Raw genomic sequence first — 23,607 nt, forward strand, 5'->3', positions numbered from 1 at the left:
GAAAGGGCGGAGTCATATTAGCCACCTAATATAAAAATATGTGTGTACGTACATGCGTTAGTCTTTTCACATGCTGCATGAATGTTGAATTTTGGTGAAACGTCATGAATTTATTTTGCCATTTTATTCTTAAAGTAAATAAATACAATAAAAATTCATAATCTCAAATCACAAAAATATGAAAAAGTAGGAAATCAATATAGGATTGTTATATGGATATAGACCTAAACATGCGTCAACAGTAGTTTGCTTGACTGTTACGTACGTGACTGTGTTTCATTCTAAAAGACTTTTTTTGTCTAGATATTTTTAGTGAATTCAGTGACCAGATGTTAACTTTCTCTCTCTCTCCCCCTTTCTCTCACTCCCTTTCTCTCCCTCTCTCTCCCTCCTTCCTTCCCTCGCTCTCTCTCTCTCTCTCTCTCTCTCTCTGTGTTATTGCAGGTGCTGAGACATTTGGACAGGACCCTTATAAAACGTTTGCATTGCGGAAAAATACTTGATACTGTGGTAAGCGCACATGAGTTTGTGGTTTTTAAATTTCCATTTTATTTTATGCCACCCGGGCAAGAGTATATTTCATTTTTAAAGTGGAAAAGACTGCATGAAACAGTTTGAAGTGAGTGTTTTGGTGAAAAAGGTGTAGTGTGGTCACTAATTATAGATAAATACCTATGCCGACACACAAAAACGCACCCAAGCTTGTGTGGAAATACATACCCTTACATACATTGGATGTGTGGTCTGGGTGGGAGGGATGTTATTACTCTCTCCTGTCAGTCACAGTGACACTAACCAGTCAAATTGGTCTGTGAGCTCATGTATGCGGAAGAGTGCTGTTAGTGTGTTCCTCGGATTACGCCTGCGATGCAGTAGTTCAAAAAGATGCTGTTGGCTGGCTTCACGTGTCACGGAGAACTCGCGTGTTAGCCTGTTTGGTGATCTGTATGATAGGGGAGAGCTGGATGGAAGGTCAGGTGCTCATCTTAACTTGGTTTTCCCACAGCCTCGACTTCTCCACCCTCGCAAGAGCTGGTTGCATTATGAAGCATTCCAGTTTTCCTTTAACAGATCCATAACCAACAGTTCTGAGAGGTGTGTGTATGTATATATGTATATGTGTGTATGTATATGTGTGTGTGTGTGTGTGTGTGTATATATATATATATATATATATATATATATATATATATATATATCTATATATATATATATATATATATATATCCTGGCTGAACACTGTATTTTAGGTGAATCGTCTCATCATATAAAGTTGCTCTAGAGTGCTGCTTGTTTATTTACACTGTGGTGTTGTGTTTTTTTTTTTTTGTTGTTGTTGGTTTTTTAAGACCCTTGATTGTGAGAAACCTTTGTAGGGATTTTGTAACGTTCTGCTGTTTAGATAGATGATGGAGTAGAACTGCACAAATCCCATCTGGGGATCCATAAGGGTGTTTGTCAGGCAGGAAAAGAGGTCACATTTCATTTAACAGCAAATTCTTACAAACCATAACCATTATTGAGATATGGCTGCTTCGTCAGTTTGGATTTAGATAGCTACTAAAGACCTGCTACTCCTCACAGACTGGGAGATGGCCGAATTTGAATTTAGTTCTCTTGTGTGTTTAATTTCTCTTTTGTGTGAAAGGTAAGGGGAATGCCTGGAAATGGATTAAGTTCACTTGGCTTGTCTGCAGATAAGAAATGATAAGAGCTGACTGCTGGAGATTGAACCTAATTTATCATTGATTACTCCCTTAGTACAGCAGTGAAGAAAGGGAATAATCAATTTTTATTTGCCTCCTGTCTGTCCACTCACCATTGGATGGAGTGGGGAGGTGTACATGGGTGATTGTGTGTGTGGGGATTGGGGATTAGCTCATTTTACTCTCACTAGGGCAGGTTGTGTGTAGAGGTCAAGTTCGTGTTTGAGCCGCTGAACCTTTTCAGGTGGGCTAGAGTGATTTTATAAGGGTTTTTGTTTGTTTGTTTGTTTGTTTGTTTGTTTGTTTGTTTTTGGCGGGGGGGGGGGGGTGATCTGCTTCAACTGAAAATGTGTAATGAGTTGGATATACAGAGTCCATTAATTTGATATGAATTGCTCTGTCATATGGGTCCCCATGACTGTAAGATTCTGTAATCTGAGCAAGTTACTGTTTTACATGACATTGATTTTGCCGTTTCGAATCCCCATCCTGCTGTATGGTTTCTCGGCATTGGGAATTCATGGTTACGCCAAGACTAATAAGTAGGCAACCCTCACTGCTCCTGAGGTAGAATTTGAGTTAAAATACCCTCCAGCGTCCTTGAAGGTGAAAGGAAAAGCCCAGCACGAAGGCAAGGATTGATTTTTGTATAAAAGGCAGGAAGGTTTACATGATATCATGCTCGTAAATATTTAGTGTGTACCCACAGCACTGATGATCAGATGAGACCTTTATGTGAAAGCTTTGCTTTCATAGGTAATCCGGGCATGACTTTTATGCATCTGAAAATGACTAGTTATTAAATAAGCAACAGACCTTCACAACATAAAACTAGAGCTGCAACAACTAATCGATAATAATCGACTGTCAGAGAATCTCATTATCGATTAGTTGGTCTGAGCACAGCATGGTGTACATTTAGTCATTGCGTTACTTCTGTTCCAAAAACACACATTGGAGAGTACAGACCATTTGGTACTATACACTTACACTATGCATTATATTCTCTACGGTCTAGTGTATGGATTTTAGAACGGTAGTATCATCTCAAATGGAACACTAGCATTTTTTTTTACTAACCAGAAGTATAAGCCGCTTCCTAATCGATGACGTCAAATGCACGTAATGCGATGCTGCTAGCTTTAATTTCTTCAGTTTACTCTTCGTCAGCGTTACCTTTTATCCCCAACATGACCTCATCAGTCAGAGACATAGTTGTCAAATGACAACGGAAAAAAAAGTGTGCGACCCAGGTCCTCTAACGTATCGGGGCATTTTATATCAAATGCCGTGAAGAAGATAGTAATCTGCAAACTTTACATAGCGGAGCTTGTGTAGCACGGAAGCACGGCCGTGATGCACGGGCACAAACTTATGTTTATATCTAAAATGCCCCACTGTGTACAAGAGGTTGGGGAAACCGGTTCGAGTTGCTTAAGAGGTTCAGTTTAAATCATGTTTAATTGTCATTATATGCTGTATTTGCACCACTGCATTGTAAATTCTGTCGTTTATTATAATGGGAGCAATCTGTGAGTGATCTTTTAATAACGAGGCCACTAACACTCAGTTTGGATTTTATTTTAAATAAAAAATGGTATTGAACGTTTGCCCCCCCCCCCCCCCCCCCGATTAATCGAAACGTAATCGTACAATTAATCGATTATGAAAATAATCGTTAGTTGCAGCCCTACATAAAACCTTGCATCGCTTCCAGTGCTTTTATTCCCCTTCTGTTTCAAATTGGCATGTTTATTGAAGGAAAGTGTCATGCTGCATGCTGCATTGTCATGCTGTACTATCTATATTTCCGTTGTCTTCGAGGGATTCAGCCATGTCCATCTACAGAAGGGCTGTTCTTTGTCTGAACTCACATTTTCTTTTGATTCTCCTGAGCTCCTCTGGAGAGGGACCATGGGACTGCCTTTCCCTTGATCTCTCTTCCACCTGTATTCTGTAGATAGCGTATTCCCCTGACTGAAAGGGCATCTCCTCAACCAGGCAGTAGTTTAAAAAGTCCTACTCAAATATCGGTGCTGATTCCATGTTCAGGTTTAGGCTATAAAGACCAGCAGACAATTTTTGTGGCCTTTTTCCTTCAAGTCAAACCAAGTCGTGTTGGTTTGTACAAAATGTAGGCTTTGATTGCTGATGGACATTTTCCCAGATTATGTAAAAGTTTCTTTAGTCATTTTTCCTGCACATGCTACATGTACACCTCTTGCCTTTTTAACAGCACCAGTCCTATCAGGTAAGGACACTACTCTCAGCCTTTGATGTGCTACCCACAGGCCACATATTTTTTTTGTGCAGTTTTCTAGCCAAAAGCTTCAGGATTTTAAGTTATGGTCAGACTGGTATGCCACACTTCCATGTGTAAACACTTTCATGTGCAGGCTTTCAGCTGCAAAGCAATCCTTTTGGACACGGTGACACAATAAGCTTTTCAGAGCAACATATAGGCTACTTCCAGTACTGTAAAAAGTTCATTGAATTCCAGAGTTAAGCATTGTTTTGTGTGAAGCACTTCATGGTGAGTAAATGACTTCACGTTTGTTGACAAGACTCTGGTTGGTTGTCTGCCATAATAGTCAGGTAGACTTTTTCTGTGAAAGTAGGTGGTTCTTGGCCACATTTCTCGCTGGCGTAACTTCAGCCAACAACTTCGAGTTCTTGCTACATTTAGCCCATTTTTTCCACCAAATGGTTTCACAGTTTGTCAGTATCTACAGTCGGGTCCATAAGTATTTGGACAGCGTCGCAATTTTCATACTTATGCTTCTGTACACCACCACAGTGGAATTGAAATGAAGCAATCATGATTTTTATTGAAATGTAGACAGCTCTAATGTACTCCGCTTTAATTCAAGGAGTTTAGCAAAAAATTGCATTATCTCTTTAGGAAATACTGCCATCCGTTTTCACAGGCGCAAAAGTAATTGGATATCTGCATTTCACCTGTTGTTCCCACAAGTTTCTCTCACTGTTGTAGAGCTGTTGAACCACCCAAGCATATTTGATGGCTTTCTTTGTCCTTTTGCCATACTAACTAAATACAATAACTTTTTACTACTCTGTGACACATTTCTTCCAAGCCATTTTACACAATACAAATGCTCTGATGATTGCGCTCTTTAACACATCTGGCCAACTGACAATCTGGAAAGTGTTATTGTGCTACATTTATCCAGGTGTGCAACAGACTTTCACAATGCTATTGGTCGGTGTGACCTAGAGTTGCACAAGATACCGTTAACATGATTTATGGTTTGATTGTATAATTTTTTTTGTGTTGCCTTTAATAAGACCAAGTCTAATTTGACACTGAATTTTGCCTACAGGCAAATCAACGTGCGTGTCTTTATTTAACTTGCATGGGTGAAAACACACAGTGGCTTTAGCGGCAAGTGGACAAGTGCCTGGATAAAGAAAACAAGTTTCATGCCCCTTTGTTGAGAAGAAGGGGTCAAAGAGTGAGATTTGGGAATGTTATTTCTTTTACCGTGCTTATAAAGTTGGGCAGTGAACAGACACAACAAAACCAAAGCACAAAAGGTGTTTTATTTAGAGGTTCATTTCTATGTAACTTCTATAACTAATAATTTTGTGCATGATTCTGGGGCGAACTTGTGCATTAACAACTCGGACAACATCTTTCTTCACCAATCGTGGTTTTGTCAATGCTACACAACTCTAATGCATGATTTCAGAATCTCTAATTGAAAGCATATTTAATTTTGGCCAAAGTATCATTTTTACCACGGCTTGACATTACACCTGTTATTGGTATTCAAGTCTAAATTTGAGTATTGTGACAACCCTATTGCGATTTTAAAAAAAAAATTTCTCTGCGCTCACAGCAATTTTCAGAGCAAAAATAAATGGAAGCAATATGTTATGTATTGTACAGAAACAGAAATCCCGCTACAGCCATTTCTTCACACGTTATAACAGCTGTCTTCTGCGACTTCGTTTTTGGCAGAATCAAACGGAAATCTTTGACCTCGGTTAGGCCAGTAGGACATTTGAAGTGTAACCCTGCCTCAGAGGGAGAAATCCATTTCTGCCCCGCTGTGTAATATTCCTTCCATGGTCAAATTGGCACTGATGGAGACCCAGTGCCAATTTGACCATGGAAGGAATATTACACAGCGGGGCTGAAATGGATTTCTCCCAAAGTAGGTCAGCTGAGGTGACACGTTTATCTAGGTTTATTCCCTCCATTATTCCTTGGAGAATGTGGTGCATCACAAGCAGTTTGCTGCTACATCCTACTTAATCCATCACGACAGCATGTGGTAACGTGTGGCATGTAATAAGCACTGCTCGTTGTTCTCCCACCAGACTGATCAGGCTGCCTTTCCTTTGAACACAGCATAATTGTCAGATGCTACGAGGGGGGTGTGGAATATATTGCCAAAAGGGACTATTGTGCTTGGTGTAATCTAGAAAAGCAATAAGTAAATGCACATATTGCAGGTCAGTTAAACCTCCGCCTATTTCAGCTTGAAAAATTTAATGTGCCAAAGTTAAATTTTTTCAGTACGGTTAGTGACAAGTTATCACGAATTATCCAAACCTTGTGGAGTTTTTGTACTTGGAATAGTGATTTGTTAGTGAGTCCTTGAGATGTTTGTGTGAGCAGAGTTCATGTTAGTCACAAAAAGTGTGTGAAAGGCTCTGCATAAAGGCTGACGCAAGCTCACACTCAATACAGAGGTGTGATGAACCTTGAGGGCTGGGTGAAGGTTAGTCTCTGTTTTGTATATTTTTATTTTGCTCTGTGCCACACTTTTAAAGTGGCAACGTTGTTTTCTGTGCCATAATCCAGTTCATTCAACTGTATTCACTGAGGTGCTACAGAGAGTCGCTACAACACATTCACTATAACTACTGAGAGCTCTTTATTTGTACGTGTATTGAGAGCATGAGAATTTCTCCACCCCTTCCACAACATCTTAATAAAAAGTGTGTGTATTTCCCTGTTCTACCTGAGAGACTCCCGCAGAAACAGGGTTTATTGAAAAAGGAGAGTTCTCTTGGCCGTTGATCCATAAGCTCAATAATATAGATGAGCTCTCTGTACTGTTGCAGAGATTTAATTTGGCTAAGGAGTGAGATGAAAAACAAATTGATTCAGAGACACCATTCAGTTTAGCTTCTGCCCCTTGATTGGTTGCGGTAGTAATGTTGCTATCTGATTGGTTCTCAAAGGTAGTATATCTTTGTTTAATACATCTTTAGTGAAATCAAAGAGACAAAACACAGGCTGTTCTCAGTAAAAGTGACTCAACTACAGGTCCACACTTTGTCCCCAACCCCCTCGTTTCAGTTTAGCTGTTGAGTCTACTCAAACCTCTGTTTTAAAAGTTTCTACTATTAGTCAGGCTTATACAAGCGGTTTCTCACAAACATCTCGAATTGATAAGTTGTCTGCTGCAAGAAAGGAACGCGAGAGAATAATCAGAGAGGTGTTTAATCACCACAGCTGCATGCTCTTGAAATAGAACAAAACCTCCACACCCGAAAATGGTCATGATAATAGAAAAGTTCCTGACCTTTCCTCGTATCCTTGAGAGCAAAAACTATTTTACCTGTAAACAAGCCACAGCTACAAGCGTTGAGCATGTTCTTCAACATAGGATTGTTTCCACCCTTTCATGTCATAAATTTGATATCCTCTACATTAAATGGATACGTTTACATCGTTTTTAATTCACCAAGTTTAGCGTTTCATTAAAAAAAAATCTGCCTCTGTCGTTGAAATAGTATCTGGTTGGAATTATTATTATTATTATTATTATTATTTAACTTTACTTACAAAGCAATTTGAAAAATATTCAGCTGCTTCTCAAATGGATCATTTGTTTCTGGCATCCACTGAATATGAACTGACTTGTAACTAAACAAGGGTTACAAACTTCATATGAATCATTCATCTTTTACCCCCTAATAATGATGGATAGAAAATGTATGCCAAAGTTGTAACTTGACTAAAACTTGAAATTGGGTCTTAACTGGCAATGTCAGTTTTGCTCAGTTTTGAACTGAGCTCACTCAGATCTACTCAGGGTTTCAGGAAAATCAATAGAACAGATAATGTGTGGTCAAAACTTTTTTGTACTGGATTCACAATCCGAATGCAGCCAACAAGTAATGGAAGCCTATGATCAGCAACAGGCAAACAGCAAGACACTTAATGCAAATCGGGCTGCACAAAGAAAATACTACAAAATCTTGATATGTTTCTCAATAACATTCGATTCAAGTGCAGTGACGTTTCTGTAGCATTTGCACTCGTGCAACCATATAAAACAAAGTGCTACTGTTGCTCTTTATTTACTGTGACCAATGACCATAGACGTTACCACATGATATCACGTACACACAGGTCCAGTGAGTTTACAGAAGAAAAACCGGAGAAACGATGTGGGAATGTCCTGAGTGACGGAAAAAAAAACACAATAGCTCACTTGAAATGAATGAATGAGTTATGTGAGTCATGGCAGCATGTGCCATCTCACTCAAAACTTGCCAGTACTTGCCACATTACACAAAGAGCGCGATTATCAGGACCGATTTGCACCCACTAGTGCCAATGAGTAGCTATCAGCAGAAGAGCAGAAACCATGTCACAACTGATTATTTAACCAGATGCTAATATTGCTGGTTTCTTTCAACTTTGGGAGAACATACTGAATTCTTGGTACTGTAATATTATCGTAGTTTGATATTAAATAGCTTTTAATTTTGCGCCAGATTTAGCCTTTAACAGTTTCACTCTTTTCCCCCTCGCTTTTAAATCGCTTATGAATGCCTCTGTGCATTTTACTTTCGCTTTTGAGCTAGCGGCAGTTCGGGAGTAGCAATTGTTTGAATGGTGGCTTCATTATTAGTGTTAATGAAAAACACAACAACAAAACAATACAATGACAAACTCGCTTATATTAAACAGAACTTTTGAAACAAAATCTTCCGCCATCGTCTTGTCACGTGACAAATGAAATCTGATCTGTGCTGCAACTCTGACTCGTTTGGCTCATGCCGAATTGAGCAGATGCGTTCAGTTTTTAATTGTAGTGTCGTTCTCTAACTAAATTTAACAAAATTTTTATTACCATAAAAAAGTTCAAATGACAGTGGGGCCGGTGCCGTGGTGGGCAAGTGATGTAATCGCTGTGAGGCCCAAACACCGGGAACAACGTCTATCGCAGCAAGCCTAGTGCTGACTAATTCAAATCACAGGTTTATATTAATGCGCTTGTTATAATGTGATAAATTCTGTAGTAACAGCTCATTCACAGGAGCATATCATAATAAATGATGAAGAACATCCATCCATCTTCTATACCGCTTATCCTTCCTTCAGGGTCACTGGGAACCTGGAGCCTCTCCCAGGGAGCATCGGGCACAAGGCGGGGTACACCCTGGACAGGGTGCCAATCCATCGCAGGGCACATTCACACACACATTCGCACACTACAGACACTTTGGACTCGCCAATCAGTCTACCATGCATGTCTTTGGACTGGGGTAGGAAACCGGAGTACCCGGAGGAAACCCCCGCAGCATGGGGAGAACATGCAAACTCCGCACACACAGGGTGGGAATCGAACCCCCGACCCTAGAGGTATGAGGCGAACGTGCTAACGTCCTTTTTTTTTTTTTTTTTTTTTTTTTTTTTTTTTGGTCTTGAGAGAGAAAAGAGAGGGTGGTAAGGGATAAAGTTTATAGCTACTTTTATGTAGGTAAGTGACAGAAACTATTGCTGAGTTTGACTAAAGATTGTACGTCGGAATTTCTGACATCCACATTAATCTGGATAGATCTGAAAACTGTGTTTTCGTTTTGAAACGCTCTCCGTATACATTGGCGTTTTCCACATATTACATATTGAGGAAATATTGAGGTGTTTTTTTTTTTTTTTTTTTAAATGGACAGACGTAGAGAGAGATTTGTTGTGGTGGGTTACCCAAGACTATAAGTTGAGTTGAGTCACATGAGTCATTGTGTCTCATTTTTCAAAATAAAAGCATTGTCCTTGTTTTTGAAGATCTCCATTTTACAGATCTCCAGTCCACATTACAATGTGAAAATGGCATTTTCTAATTTATCCACTTGGGAGAGCATGTTTGAGAAGCTCTGTTTTCACTGGACAAAATTTTAAATGTGTTTATAGTAGTATTTACTTGAGATCAGTCAACACAGACAAATTAATTGGTTAAATCTGTAATATTAACCTTACAGGTCACTGTTTTGAGAAAGTTTATGCATCATAAACATAAACTTAACCCCTACATTGAGATTTGTGGAGAATTTGTGCAGTTGGTTTTTAAATTCCCTCGTCCTAAGTCGGCTAAGAATTTAAACTGAATTCAACAAGAAGACAGCTGCTGATGTTTCATCACACTTGCACCTAGCACTTCCTGACAAGACAGTGAGTCATTCCTGCCATATTGATTTGCGGTTGCAGGATGCTTGGTCTTTGGAGCCAGAGTAGACATGATGACAGTATGTGTTACTGTTGTTGTTGTTGTTGTTGTTGTTGTGATCTCAGAGTTGTATGATCTTTGTGATTTCTGTAATAATGTAATTTAATAGATTAGGCTGCACTTCAGTAAAGCTTGTAACCTCAATGTAAATAAAGGTTGCATTTGCATTATATTCATGCTTGTATACAAGATATCTGTATTTGTTAACAAGAACAGAAATATTGCTTCTCTGCAGAGGGCCGGGATTTCTACACTGATTCGTTCCCAGAGTGTGATCTATGCTCTGGAGTTTGTTCAGTTTATTAATTAGCACACAGGCAACACTACTGTAAGCGTAAGCCAGATGTGAATGGCAAATTCACTAGACCAAAACATTTTCTAGTGACTTAATGTAAAAATCCACTCTCCTTAGCCACAGTCTTGGCTTTGCCTCCTTTTGTGATTTTGATACCACAGTGCCCCCACATTTTAATGGCAACTTGTGGTAGTGTAATTTGTTATTTAGATGTTCAGGAGAGAACAAACTGCACTAAACTGTGGCAGAATTGAAAACACTCGTACCCCTATCAGCGGGGAGATCTGTTTACTCCATTTAACAGCAGGAAGCCTTATAAACACTCAGATAATTCTGAAGTCTCTCATCTGCAGCTTTTACTTTACCCATTATTATTACTGTTATTGACTTGTTATTGACTGGTCGTAACGACTTCTTGTTATATGTGTGTCTCTCTCTCCCCACTCAAAGGCTTGTATCCTGTGTGCTGACCTCATGGTGTAAGCAGGTGTAAAGATGAGCATAAGCAGTGATGAGGTCAACTTTCTGGTGTACAGATACCTACAGGAGTCAGGTATGTGTACTGCACAACTAACACATTCCTCCATAAACAGATAAAACACATTCTGTAATCAGGCTAGCAATCTTATTTTATTCTACACATATATACATTAATTTCTATGTAAACATCAGACCCCCATGTAATCAGAAAGCACATGTGCATTCCCCGAGGGACCCGGGTGAGTGTAAGGCGATCCCCATGAGAGCTGCACACTGATGTTTTTTTTCCTTTCCCCCGCTGGCAGGGTTTTCCCATTCAGCGTTCACATTTGGCATAGAGAGCCACATCAGCCAGTCCAACATTAACGGAGCCCTAGTGCCCCCTGCTGCCCTCATCTCCATCATCCAGAAGGGCCTGCAGTATGTGGAGGCAGAAGTCAGTATCAACGAGGTAAGATGGAGCTCTGTCTCTTCTTTTTCTCAGCCTTTGTAATATAAAGCTTATTTGGTCGTATGGTTAATGGAGGATGTTCAAATGTTGTCCAAATGAAAATGTACAACAACAAAAAAAGCCCTGGAATTCAGTTAACAAACTAAACACCCATATTCAATCTTAATCCAGTCTTTTTGTTTGTTTGTTTTGGAAATTTACTTTGCATTTGTCATGCATAAAGTTCATTTTGTTTAAGTAAAGTTGACTTGACTTTGGGCAGTGGCCTGTCTTTAGAACACTCTGCGCTAACAATTACTGATTTATACTTCTAACACTGAAATGCTTTGCACAATTAAAGGTACAGTTTGGAATTTTTAAAGGGTTTTAAACCTGTTATAAATTATTTACAAATAAGTTATTATACAAATATTATTATAAAGATGTCTTGAAAACTATAATTCACAATATTTCCATACAACAGGTCTTTTACTTTCTTGATTTCTGGCTATGGTTTACCTAGCCTAGCTATTATCATTCACCCTAGTTTCAAAAATGTGGGGTTGTGGTTGTTCTGAGGGAAGGGAAGATTTGTGTTTTTTTGTTATTATTATTTATTTTATTTATTTATTATTTTTATTGCAATTCCAATTTACCTCACAACTACAAAAACAAACTGCTTCTTAAAAATATTATAAATTAAGTAGTTTAATGTACAGGAAACTGCAGTTTCAAAAATATTATTTTGTCTGTGCGTTCAGGACGGCACTCTGTTTGATGGCCGGCCGATCGAATCCTTGTCTCTGATCGACGCTGTGATGCCTGATGTGGTGCAGACACGCCAGCAAGCCTACCGAGACAAACTGGCACAGCAGCAAGCCGCCGCTGCACCTCCAGCCTCCAGCACCAACATGCAGGGCAATGCCAAAAATGGAGAAAACACCGCCAACGGAGAGGAGAATGGTGCACATGCCTTACCTAGTGAGCTTCTAAACTATATACTGTTTGCCATTTATTTTTGCTTGGGTTATTTTCAATAGATCTCTCTGATTGTGTCTGACTGCTCTCACATGTGTCCTTTTCTCTGTAGATAACCATGCAGACATGATGGAGGTAGATGGAGATGTGGAGATTCCTCAAAATAAAGCTATGGTGCTGAGGGGACACGAGTCCGAGGTGTTCATCTGCGCCTGGAACCCTGTTAGCGACCTGCTTGCTTCTGGGTCAGTCACTTGCCTGCCTCCCGTTCCTGCCTGCTTCCTTCACCACTAGCTGACTGTCCTTCATCCATGCAGAACATTATACACACTATTCATTATGAATAGTGTGGTTACACATAGCGCCTTTGTTTTTTTTTTCTTCTTTTTTTTCTTTTGTCACCACCTCCTATGCTCTGGCTCACTTTCTTGATGCATTTGTAGGTCTGGGGACTCGACGGCGCGCATATGGAACCTGAGTGAGAACAGCACCAGCAGCTCCACACAGCTCGTGCTCAGGCACTGTATACGAGAGGGAGGCCAAGACGTGCCCAGCAACAAAGACGTTACATCATTAGACTGGAATGTGAGTGCTGTTTTGGAGGCTGTGCTCTTACTGCTCAATGCTTTTCTGTCTTTCAGTTTTCTGGGGTTGATGGGAGCATGATGTATCTGTTATTCCTTTTTCACAGAGTGAGGGTACATTATTAGCCACAGGCTCTTATGATGGCTTTGCCAGAATATGGACAAAAGATGGTGAGTGTGTCCCCTTTTAGCTTTATGCAAGAACCCAATTTGTGCTATTTTTTGTGATGCTCAGATAATGATTTTTTTTTTTCCTTTTCTTTTTTATGCAGGTAATCTTGCCAGCACCCTGGGTCAGCATAAAGGCCCTATATTTGCGTTGAAGTGGAACAAGAAAGGAAATTTTATCCTTAGTGCTGGTGTAGATAAGGTATGCAGAGAGGATTTTTTATGGTGAAAGTATTTGCCTTGTTTGCTTCATTAGATGAAAGTATTGATTGTCTGTTTTAGACAACAATCATTTGGGACGCTCATACAGGAGAGGCCAAGCAGCAGTTTCCCTTCCATTCAGGTACTCTTGTGTGCATTTTGCTGATGTTTACATAGTGATACAAAGACAAATAGACCTGCTAACCCCCTTGTTTTCTTTTAAGGTAAAAGGAGTTCATTAATGCATTCATTAATATTTTCAGTTAAATGGTCAAAGAAAGGGGGAAAAAAAGGGAAATATTAAATAGGCCTACACTAAAGTGTCAGATCTAAATATTTAGATATATTTAGATATTTAAATATTTAAATATTTAATGGTTATGGTGATTAGATAGTGATTGAATTGCAGTTTGCTTCTCTGTGCTGGTCAGCGCTGATACATTCAAGCCTGTTGCAGTAGAATCTGACGTGTGTGTGAGTATGTATGTGTGTGTGTGTGTGTATGTATATATATATATATATATATATATATATATATATATATATATATATATATATGTGTGTGTGTGTGTGTGTGTGTGTGTGTGTGTGTGTGTGTATATATATATATATATATATATATATATATATATATATATAATGTGTATATATATAATGTGTATGTATATATGAGGTTTATGGTAACCACCAGGCACTTGAGATGCTAAAATGCAGACATTAGAACAGTTTCACACTTTTGCGTATTAATTGCGGTATCATTTCCTTAGAATAGGAAGCAAGGAAATTTTTGTACTGCAGACCTTGATCCTTTCCTCCTTTCCTGCATGTGGATATATACACAAGTGAGCACACTACAATTCAATTTCTGCCTTAGACGGGTGATTTGTGAAAGGACTAGATTGAAAAGGTACTCCCCCCAAACTACTGTAACTACTAAAAAGGAAGACGAAGACGTATCCCAAATATGAATCTCTTAATGATTGCTATTATGCGAAGTTCAAATTCCTGTAAATTGCCAGATCGCAAGAGACCAGTGTTTTATTGCTAACATATAAGATTTATTGTTCAGTTTCAGAAAATTGCGATTTATCCCTTGCTTTAAGTCACAAACGTGTTAAATTGCATTTTGGAGGAGGTAAAGCCGAATAAAATTACATTTGCAGGAGGCACGATTGCTGAGTGTTGGTATTTATTGTACAAATCTCTTTGCTGTAGTCTGCTACTTTAAATTAGAGTAGAGCTATTTCAAGTGAAGATGCAGGACAAAAGGTGACTTTAATATAGCAGCTTCTCCAAAACAAAGTTGTACTTGAGCAAAGATAGCCTGGGGGCAAATAGAGTCTTGTAAACACAAATTCTCTCTTTCTTATTTCCTCTCTCAGCACCTGCTTTGGATGTGGACTGGCAGAGCAACAACACATTTGCCTCGTGCAGCACGGATATGTGCATTCACGTGTGTAAACTGGGCCAGGACCGACCCATAAAGACATTCCAAGGACATACAGTAAGCTCTGTCCATATGCTGCTGCTGCTTTATTCTTCCAAAAAAAAAAAAAAAAAAAAACGGCGTGTGTTTATTCTCACCCATGTTCTCTCTCTTTTCTAGAATGAAGTAAATGCAATCAAATGGGATCCAACTGGCAACCTGCTGGCATCATGTTCTGACGACATGACGCTGAAGGTAAGGCCAAGTGTCAGACTACACAACAATTCAATTCAATTTTATTTGGATAGCGCTTTTTACAATAGACATTGTCTCAAAGCAGCTTTACAGTAATATATAAACACAGTATACAGATTTTAAAAGTGCGAATTTATCCCAATTGAGCAAGCCGGTGGCGACGGTGGCAAGGAAAAACTCCCTAAGATGTTAAGAGGAAGAAACCTTGAGAGGAACCACACTCAGAAGGGAGCCCATCCTGTTCTGGGTAACAACAGATAGTGTGAAAAAGTTCATTACGGTTTTATATGAAGTCTGTTTGGCCTTAGAAGCAGCCGTAGTCACAGCAGTCTGGAATTGGAGTAGATGAGAGCTCCATCCAGAGGTAGGACATCCGAAATGGATCAGGCAGGTCCGGAGAGCAGAAAGGATCAGGATCTCTAGTATCTCCATAAAATTGTGTGTGGCTCGGCAGAAGGAGAGAGGGAGAAAAAAGATTATTAGGACTGTACTTAGTGTAACAGAAAGTCTAGTCAGGGTAAGCTTGAGTAAACAAATACATTTTAAGCCTAGACTTAAACACTGAGACTGTGTCTGAGTCCCGAACACTAATTGGAAGACTGTTCCATAACTGTGGGGCTCTATAAGAGAAAGCTCTTCCCCCTGCTGTGGCCTTCGCTATAAGAGGTACCGTCAAATAGCCTTCATCTTTTGATCTAAGTAGGTGTGGCGGATCATATAAAACCAGAGGTTCGCTTAGATACTGTGATGCAAGACCGCTTAGTGCTTTATAGGTTAATAATAGTATTTTATAATCAATGCGAGATTTCACTGGGAGCCAATGCAGTGTTGATAAGATCGGGGTGATGTGGTCGTATCTTCTGGTTCTAGTTAGGACTCTAGCAGCTGCATTCTGAACTAACTGGAGTTTGTTTATGCACCTACTGGAACATCCAGACAGTAAAGCATGAAATAATATTTCTGCATCATGTAGTGACAATATATTTCTTATCTTAGAAATATTTCTGAGATGAAAGAAGGCTATATTAGTAATATTATCTACTTGAGCTTCAAATGATAAACTGGAGTCAATAATCACACCAAGGTCTTTTACTGCTGCACATGATGAAACAGAAAGTCCTTCCAGAGTTACTGTGTGATCAGAAAACTTACTTCTAGCTACGCGTGATCCTAATACAAGTACTTCTGTCTTATCAGAATTAAGTAAAAGGAAGTTAGTTAGCATCCAACGTCTAATGTCCTTTATACATTCCTCAACTTTATTAAGCTGCTGTCTGTCCTCTGGCTTCGCTGAAACGTACAGCTGTGTATCATCAGCATAACAGTGGAAGCTAATTCCATGTTTACGAATAATTTGACCTAGAGGTAGCATATATAAAGTAAAAAGCAGTGGGCCTAAAACAGAACCTTGTGGAACACCAAATTTAACCTTGGTATGCGTGGAGAAATTGCCGTTTACATCTACAAACTGATAATGATCGGTCAAATAAGACTGTTCCCTTAATGCCAACATTACTCTTTCAGGATGTTGCTATTTTTAGGCCGTTTTATTTGTGCAATAAATAATGTGTCAGACCGCACTTAAATTCACAGCGCCACACACAGGCTACAAATAAAATTTCCAGATGCTTTTTCAAGGCTATGTAGTACTTGTTGTTCCCAAGTCTTCAAGTCATATTGAGAAATGACAATAAACACACCTTGAAACATGTATTGACTGCTACACTGTCCTTTATCAGGTGTCTAAAGTTATAGTGTTTGTGTTGTTTTAGATCTGGAGTATGAAGCAGGACTCGTGCGTTCATGACTTGCAAGCCCACAGCAAAGAAATTTACACTATAAAATGGAGCCCAACTGGCCCTGGCACCAACAATCCCAATGCCAATCTCATGCTTGCCAGGTAAAACTTTTTCACTTTTATACACTTTAACTTCGCCTTTAAACAGTTGTTAACTGTTAAATAATACTATGTATTACAGCAAGTAATGGTGGTGTTTTTTTTATTTTTTATTTTTTTTATTCCTCTTTTCCCTTCAGTGCATCCTTTGACTCTACTGTTCGGCTATGGGATGTAGATCGAGGCATATGCATCCACACATTAACCAAACACCAGGAGCCGGTGTACAGTGTCGCCTTTAGCCCAGACGGACGCCATTTGGCCAGCGGCTCTTTCGACAAGTGTGTACACATCTGGAACACACAGGTAATAGTCTCTTTCACCCAGCTGTACAATATAATAATTACATTGCTTCTCTGGTTGTATTTCAACATGTCATGCAATTAGGCAAGTTGTCAAAATTGGAATTGATAGTAGTCTCAGTGTCAGACATTTCGCCCACAGCTATGGAGCATGTGATATTTTTTCTTGCCACAAGCGTCAGATCAAGATTTTCTCTCCACACTTCCATTCCCAATTTCTAGTGGGGGAAAAAGTGTCTTTAAACACCATGACCAAAAATAAAAGTTTTTGAGCAATATATATAGCAAGTCTCCACTCTCTCACTCTTTACACAAAACTCTGTTTTCCAACACCTTCCGATACATGTATATTAGTTTCCAATGTAGTAACATTTGATGCAATGCATAGATTGAAGCATGTCACACTTGTATAGTGTCTAGCTGTTGGGGTTGGTTAAGTAAAATTACAAAAGGGCAGCCAGTTGTGTAGCGTTTGGAATTTGGCATGTTCATTTATTGAATACATTTTTTCATTGCGTTTCCACAGACTGGTGCTTTAGTTCATAGCTACAGGGGAACAGGGGGCATTTTTGAAGTGTGTTGGAACGCAGCTGGTGACAAAGTGGGTGCAAGTGCATCGGATGGCTCTGTAAGTACCTACTTTTTTATTACATATCCACCAACACACCCTTGTCGACATCCCTTTGAGTCACACAAATGGCCATTTTCATGACATGCGGAGGAGGATTGAACAGAGTGGGTTTTAATAATCAGAATACAGTTGACTTTGGCAGCAAGAACAGTGTAGCTACAGTGACAAGTGATAACTAGCTAGCATGCAAATTAGCTAGCAGAATACATTATATGAGCTGTTTGGTATGGTTGGAATAACAGCTTATTATTCACATATCCTAAATTGAAATCGGCAAATTCAATATTTTGTTATTTTAAAAATTATTTACAACAAACAGTGTACCAGCATACAGTGCAGCAGCACATTTGGAGCAGTTTTAGGTGTACCTTTTGTTCAGATGTCTTTCAGGAGGTGTGTACCCATCGCAGTGTGCAAGGCACACGCAGAAGTGGTAATATTATGATTAACCAGCGTTTTCAGGTTTCAGTATAAATTTTCCATGGAACTACTTTGTCACATGAAAAGATATGATCAAGTATTTAGAAAAATGTGAGGGGTGTACTCACCATGACACTCGCACCATCATGCTTGACTGTAGACAAGACACACTTGTCTTTGTACTCCTCACCTGGTTAATGCCACACATGCTTGACACCATCTGAACCAAATAATTTTATCTTGGTCTCATCAGACCACAGGACATGGTTCCAGTAATCCATGTCCTTAGTCTGCTTGTCTTCAGCAAACTGTTCGTGGGCTTTCTTGTGCATCATCTTTAGAAGAGGCTTCCTTCTGGGACCACAGACATGCAGACCAATTTGATGCAGTGTGCGGCGTATGGTCTGAGCACTGACAGACTGACCCCCCCACCCCTTCAACCTCTGCAGCAATTCTGGCAGCACTCATACGTCTATTTCCCAAAGACAACCTCTGGATATGACGCTGAGCAACTTCTTTGGTCGACCATGGCGAGGCCTGTTCTGAGTGGAACCTGTCCTGTTAAACCGCTGTATGGTCTTTGCCACCGTGCTGCAGCTCAGTGTCAGGGTCTTGGCAATCTTCTTATAGCCTAGGCCATCTTTATGTAGAGCAACAATTCTTTTTTTACAGATCCTCAGAGAGTTCTTTGCCATGAGGTGCCATGTTGAACTTCCAGTGACCAGTATGAGGGAGTGTGAGAGCGATGACCCCAAATTTAACACACCTGCTCCCCATTCACACCTGAGACCTTGTAACACTAACAAGTCACTTGACACCGATTGGCTATATATATATATATATATATATATATATATATATATATATATATATATATATATATATATATATATACGTATATCTAATATATATAAAATGCAACTGTAATCACTCATTTGAGCTCTCTTTTGCTTCTTATTACTGTTGATCAATTTTTTTTAAAAATTGTCTTATTCACCAATTTATGCTAGGAGTTTTGTGCTTGTTTTTTTTCTTGTTAGCAAACTTCACCCATAAATCGTTGGAAACCTGTTATTGATAATGACAGCAATTTCCCTAGAGGTTAACAGAACCCCAGTAGTATGCAGTAGTACTTTTCAAGCATAGCATGTAGACATATGATTAAATGTGTTACAAGTGCATTTGACAAGTGTATGTTTGCTCTCTCTTTAGGTTTGTGTATTAGATCTGAGGAAATAACGCTGCTTGTTGGAAGCCATGGACCGACTATGAATGTGTACATAGCCAAAATGACTGTCCCTGCCCCATGTACTGCTACAATCCCTATTGTACCATGGCCAGCCACTACAGACAGGACGGGGGGAAAAACAAGCATCCTGACGCAGCAGACGAAGTAGAGTGGAAGTGATTCCAACCAGAGACATGAAAGGGACTTTTGTAAGTAACATCGGTGGGGAAACAACACAAAAGAAGAAAAAAAGGACTGGTATATTTACCAAAATTTGGAAGATATTTTACTATTTGTTCTTCAAACCAATCTCATCAAAATAAACAAGCGAAAAGATTTTAATCTTTGTTGTTAGTTCCATTTCAGTGTGTGTTTTTTTTTTTTAGTTTTGTTTGCTTTCCTTAACCCATGGGGGTTTTTTTTCGCTTTCTTTCTTGCTCTGTCTCTTTTTCAACACTTGCATTTTTAAGGTCACAGCTGCATGAAATAAGGACTCATCTTTCTCTCTCTTTTATGCAGAGTACAGTTATTTAAAGTCTTTTTGGTACTTTACATTTTGTGGTTCAGAAAAAAAAGAACAGTGTAGGGACTTGAAACCATTTAACTTTCATTTATTCTTACGTTTCAGTAGTTTTCATGCTTTGGTTTAATTGTTCATCTCTGAAACCATTGTTTAAGTAATGGTTGTTTATTCAAAGGAGACATTAATTCTGCTGAGAATAGAGCCAGGAATAATAGTGGTGCACATTCAAAGGGATGCACAGTGCGTTATGCTTGGTTTTTCCAGTATTGATCGAGCAAATGTTAACTTTAGACAGAGTTAACTGCTGTAGCTACTCCTTAGAATTTATTTTCTGTATTGCATTAAGAACAGGCATTTTAATAAGATTAAAAAAAAAATGTTGCTTCTAAAGACAAGCTCTAAGCAGTACAACGGCTAACACTGGACAACCCTAGGTTTATAATCAAATATATCTAGACAAAACGAAAAGACTTGCTTTAAGTTTCACAAATGATCTGTTAATCAAAATAGTTTTTATTTAGCCTAATTGACTGGGTTTATGCTCTGATATAGTCGTTCAAACAAATCACTGCAAACGTGGAAAATATAAAGTTATGTACTTTATTTCTCCTTAAATAAGTAAGTGACTTTAGCCAGCACCTGCTTTACACTTTTTTTAGTCTTTGCCCATCTGTCAGTTTGCCTGCTAAACAACCCTGCCTTTGTCCTTTTTGCATATAATATTCAATTCACACACAATACCTACATTGTTAATTTAAAATTACTGAACGGTCCACCAGCTCACTCGGCTATTCAGTCACTTATTTGTAACAATTGAGCATAGCAATCAATATTAATCGCCTATTACGCCTTCCTGTCTGGGGCGTTCAATAACTCGTATCTGGAGGCTCATTTCTCAGCAATGCATCCATAATTAATTTTATTTAAAGTCCATCTGAAAGGAAGCCTGTCTCAAATGTGATGATAACTCTCCAAAGTCAGGTACAGGTTTGTAGATCCATCACAGAGGTATTATTTTACAAATACAGTACATATAGTGGACTAGACTAGAGAAACATAAGTAATGGCTAAATAAATGTCTACTTTCAAAGGAAATTATGAAGCTTAAGGCAAGTCTGAACACTGGGTTGGAAATCTCACCTACAAGTAAATCGTATTCAGTAGCATAATTGCTCCTGGTGTGAAATAATGTAACATGCAAGGAAAATATGGTGGCAAAAACTGCAATCCTCATAATTGTCCATAATCAGTGTGTGCTTATGCTGCAAATCCTGAACTCACCTTTTATTCAGCTGAGGCAAATTATTTGTCCCTTTAATTCTCTCATTGGCATTGAAAAGTCACTAAAGATCTTCAATATTGCTGAGAGAGCAGAGATGACATTCGGTCTCCAGAGACTTGCATGTCCGATAGCAGAGCCTGCGTCATTATTTTTACAGATCCAGATATCAGGTCTCCATTTATAAGGCTTATGTTAATTTTACACACTGTAGTATGAAATCATCAACTTTAAGTAGGCTGTACTATCTGAACACTATTTATTATGCAGTCAGTGGCAACAGAAGGTTATTTCAGTTCTGTTACTCATTAATCTGCTCTCCCAACCTCTTGCCCACCTCTTTCATTTTGTCACTACCAAAATTTTCATCATACTCCCCCTTGTCCTGAACTTTTTGTACTCTTTTAGTACTTTTGTAATTCATATTTCTTTGTAGCTCTAAAGAAAAAAACTGAGTTAAAAATGACGGTTGAATTTGGACACTTGAGCGTGTACAGAACTTACCCAGGTTGCGCTTTCTGGGTTGGAAATGTTTATCAGCAGTACCCACTACGCACATCCTGCATTTTCCCAGTCGAACGGTTCTTTTGGTTGCTGACCCTCCCCGCTCAGCCTTGCACCTTGCAATGCATTAATTTGTTGTCATCGGATCAGAAGTTCAAAATAAAAAAAATATATTTTGATATTACCAAGAGTGTGTGAGCCTCCTTTCAGTTGTTATTTTACAAATTTGCAAAATGGTTCACAGGTGTTGAATAAATTAAGTATTTTCTCTTCTGTAGCAGGCAGGAGTAGATCCCTACAGATTTTTGGGTTTTAAGAAAACAGACTGACCTACCTTTACGCATTTTGTGTAGAAGCTCTGCATGTTAACATTGAAGGCTATGAGTTATGTCAAAAATACATTGAATATGTATTATGTATAATACTTATTATGTATAATATATATGAATGGAATGAATCTAAAATTAGTATATGAATGGAATGATTGACAGTTGCGTAGGTGTCTTCAGTATTGCCCGACACCTGTTGGAAGCCCTACCCCTTCCCAAATCTTACAAAAACAAGTGTCAAATCTAACACATTAAGTAATGATCATTAGAAAAAAATTATAAACTTTCAGTTTCTAATGGATTTGTAAAAGGACTATCAAAAAGTGTTATTTGTTTATTTATTTTACTGTTTACTGTGTTAAAAATGAGTAGTAAACATTATTTATGATTGGCAGGTCTGATTAAACCAGTTAAGCCTGTTTCTTAAAACATATTATACTTTAATGTTCTAGATGTTACATATAATATCTATAGGCAGTACCTGGAACTGCAGCCAAGCAAGGATCCATGAGTTATAATAGGCAGAGATTCATATTAATTGAACTACTATATACTAATGCATCTGGATCTACTTTACGAATATATTTGTGGCAGTTTGGGAAAACCTGTCGTATATCACTGTGGCTGATCTCTGACAAACAACCAAAAATGACAGAATCAGGTTTTTACTAATATTGGTTTCTTCAGTCAATGATGTACTTTGACACCTTGACTTTAGACACTATAAATATATTTGTGTTATGTTTAAAAACGTAATTAATTTGATTTCCTCACATGATGACATTCATGCTTTTTTATAAAGTTGTTGGTTAACAGAAAGAAATCTTTAAAATCCTGTTTTCACTTGCGCTGGTATACAGGCTTTAAAATGCTAGAACTTGTGGTTGCGATCCAATAAAATGCAAAAGAGAAACATATCAGTTTATTTCAGTTGTGGAAAGCCTATGGTTTCACAAATCGAAGGGTTTTCCTAAGCTGCCACACATTAGGCACTGTTTTATACTGTATTTATTTAGTACCTTTTATAATTTGATATATCAGAAAAATATGTGCATTTGGTTAATTTATTAACATTCTATTTTGATTTCCTAGATTTTGCGGGTTTATATATTCCAAAGCATATATTAAAATAAAGCATGTATTAGCCATATATTAAACAAGTGCTCAAGCCCAGGGGTTCTCAAAGGGATGTTTTTTTTGTTTGGTTGTTTTTTTTTTAAATTATTATTATTTATTTTAATTCCACAGACCCATTAGTATAGATTTAATTTATGAACATAATCCAACTACTCAAATATTAGGCTCATTATTTGTGTGTGTATAATGATAATCTGGCTATGTATGGGAGCCTTTTTATTTCTGAATTTAAGAATCACAGAATAGGATTTTGGTCCAAGTTGACAAATTGTTTTTGACATTTTTCCCCATTTCAAAAAGGCCAGCCAATCGCTATAAGAACTCAATCATACATCCATTCAT

General features: G+C 38.4%; 1 protein-coding gene across 2 annotated transcripts in view; it reads left to right on the top strand.

Annotated features, from left to right (window-relative positions):
• tbl1xr1a (TBL1X/Y related 1a) overlaps positions 1-19,835 on the top strand; it is a 72,400-nt gene extending 52,565 nt beyond the window's left edge. For both annotated transcript variants that reach the window (XM_017478364.3, XM_017478365.2), the window contains 15 exons: positions 445-510; positions 10,944-11,046; positions 11,279-11,424; positions 12,165-12,384; positions 12,494-12,626; positions 12,825-12,966; positions 13,073-13,136; positions 13,238-13,335; positions 13,416-13,476; positions 14,717-14,838; positions 14,941-15,015; positions 16,788-16,915; positions 17,053-17,218; positions 17,741-17,842; positions 19,478-19,835. In XM_017478364.3, the coding sequence (XP_017333853.1) occupies positions 10,989-11,046; positions 11,279-11,424; positions 12,165-12,384; positions 12,494-12,626; positions 12,825-12,966; positions 13,073-13,136; positions 13,238-13,335; positions 13,416-13,476; positions 14,717-14,838; positions 14,941-15,015; positions 16,788-16,915; positions 17,053-17,218; positions 17,741-17,842; positions 19,478-19,504 (1,542 nt within the window). In that variant the 5' untranslated portion in view covers positions 445-510; positions 10,944-10,988 and the 3' untranslated portion in view covers positions 19,505-19,835. The remainder of the gene's footprint in view (positions 1-444; positions 511-10,943; positions 11,047-11,278; positions 11,425-12,164; positions 12,385-12,493; positions 12,627-12,824; positions 12,967-13,072; positions 13,137-13,237; positions 13,336-13,415; positions 13,477-14,716; positions 14,839-14,940; positions 15,016-16,787; positions 16,916-17,052; positions 17,219-17,740; positions 17,843-19,477) is intronic.
• Positions 19,836-23,607: the final 3,772 nt, after the last annotated feature.

This window comes from Ictalurus punctatus, chromosome 10 (genome assembly GCF_001660625.3).
Source record: "Ictalurus punctatus breed USDA103 chromosome 10, Coco_2.0, whole genome shotgun sequence".
In the NCBI taxonomy this organism is placed as follows: Eukaryota; Metazoa; Chordata; class Actinopteri; order Siluriformes; family Ictaluridae; genus Ictalurus; species Ictalurus punctatus.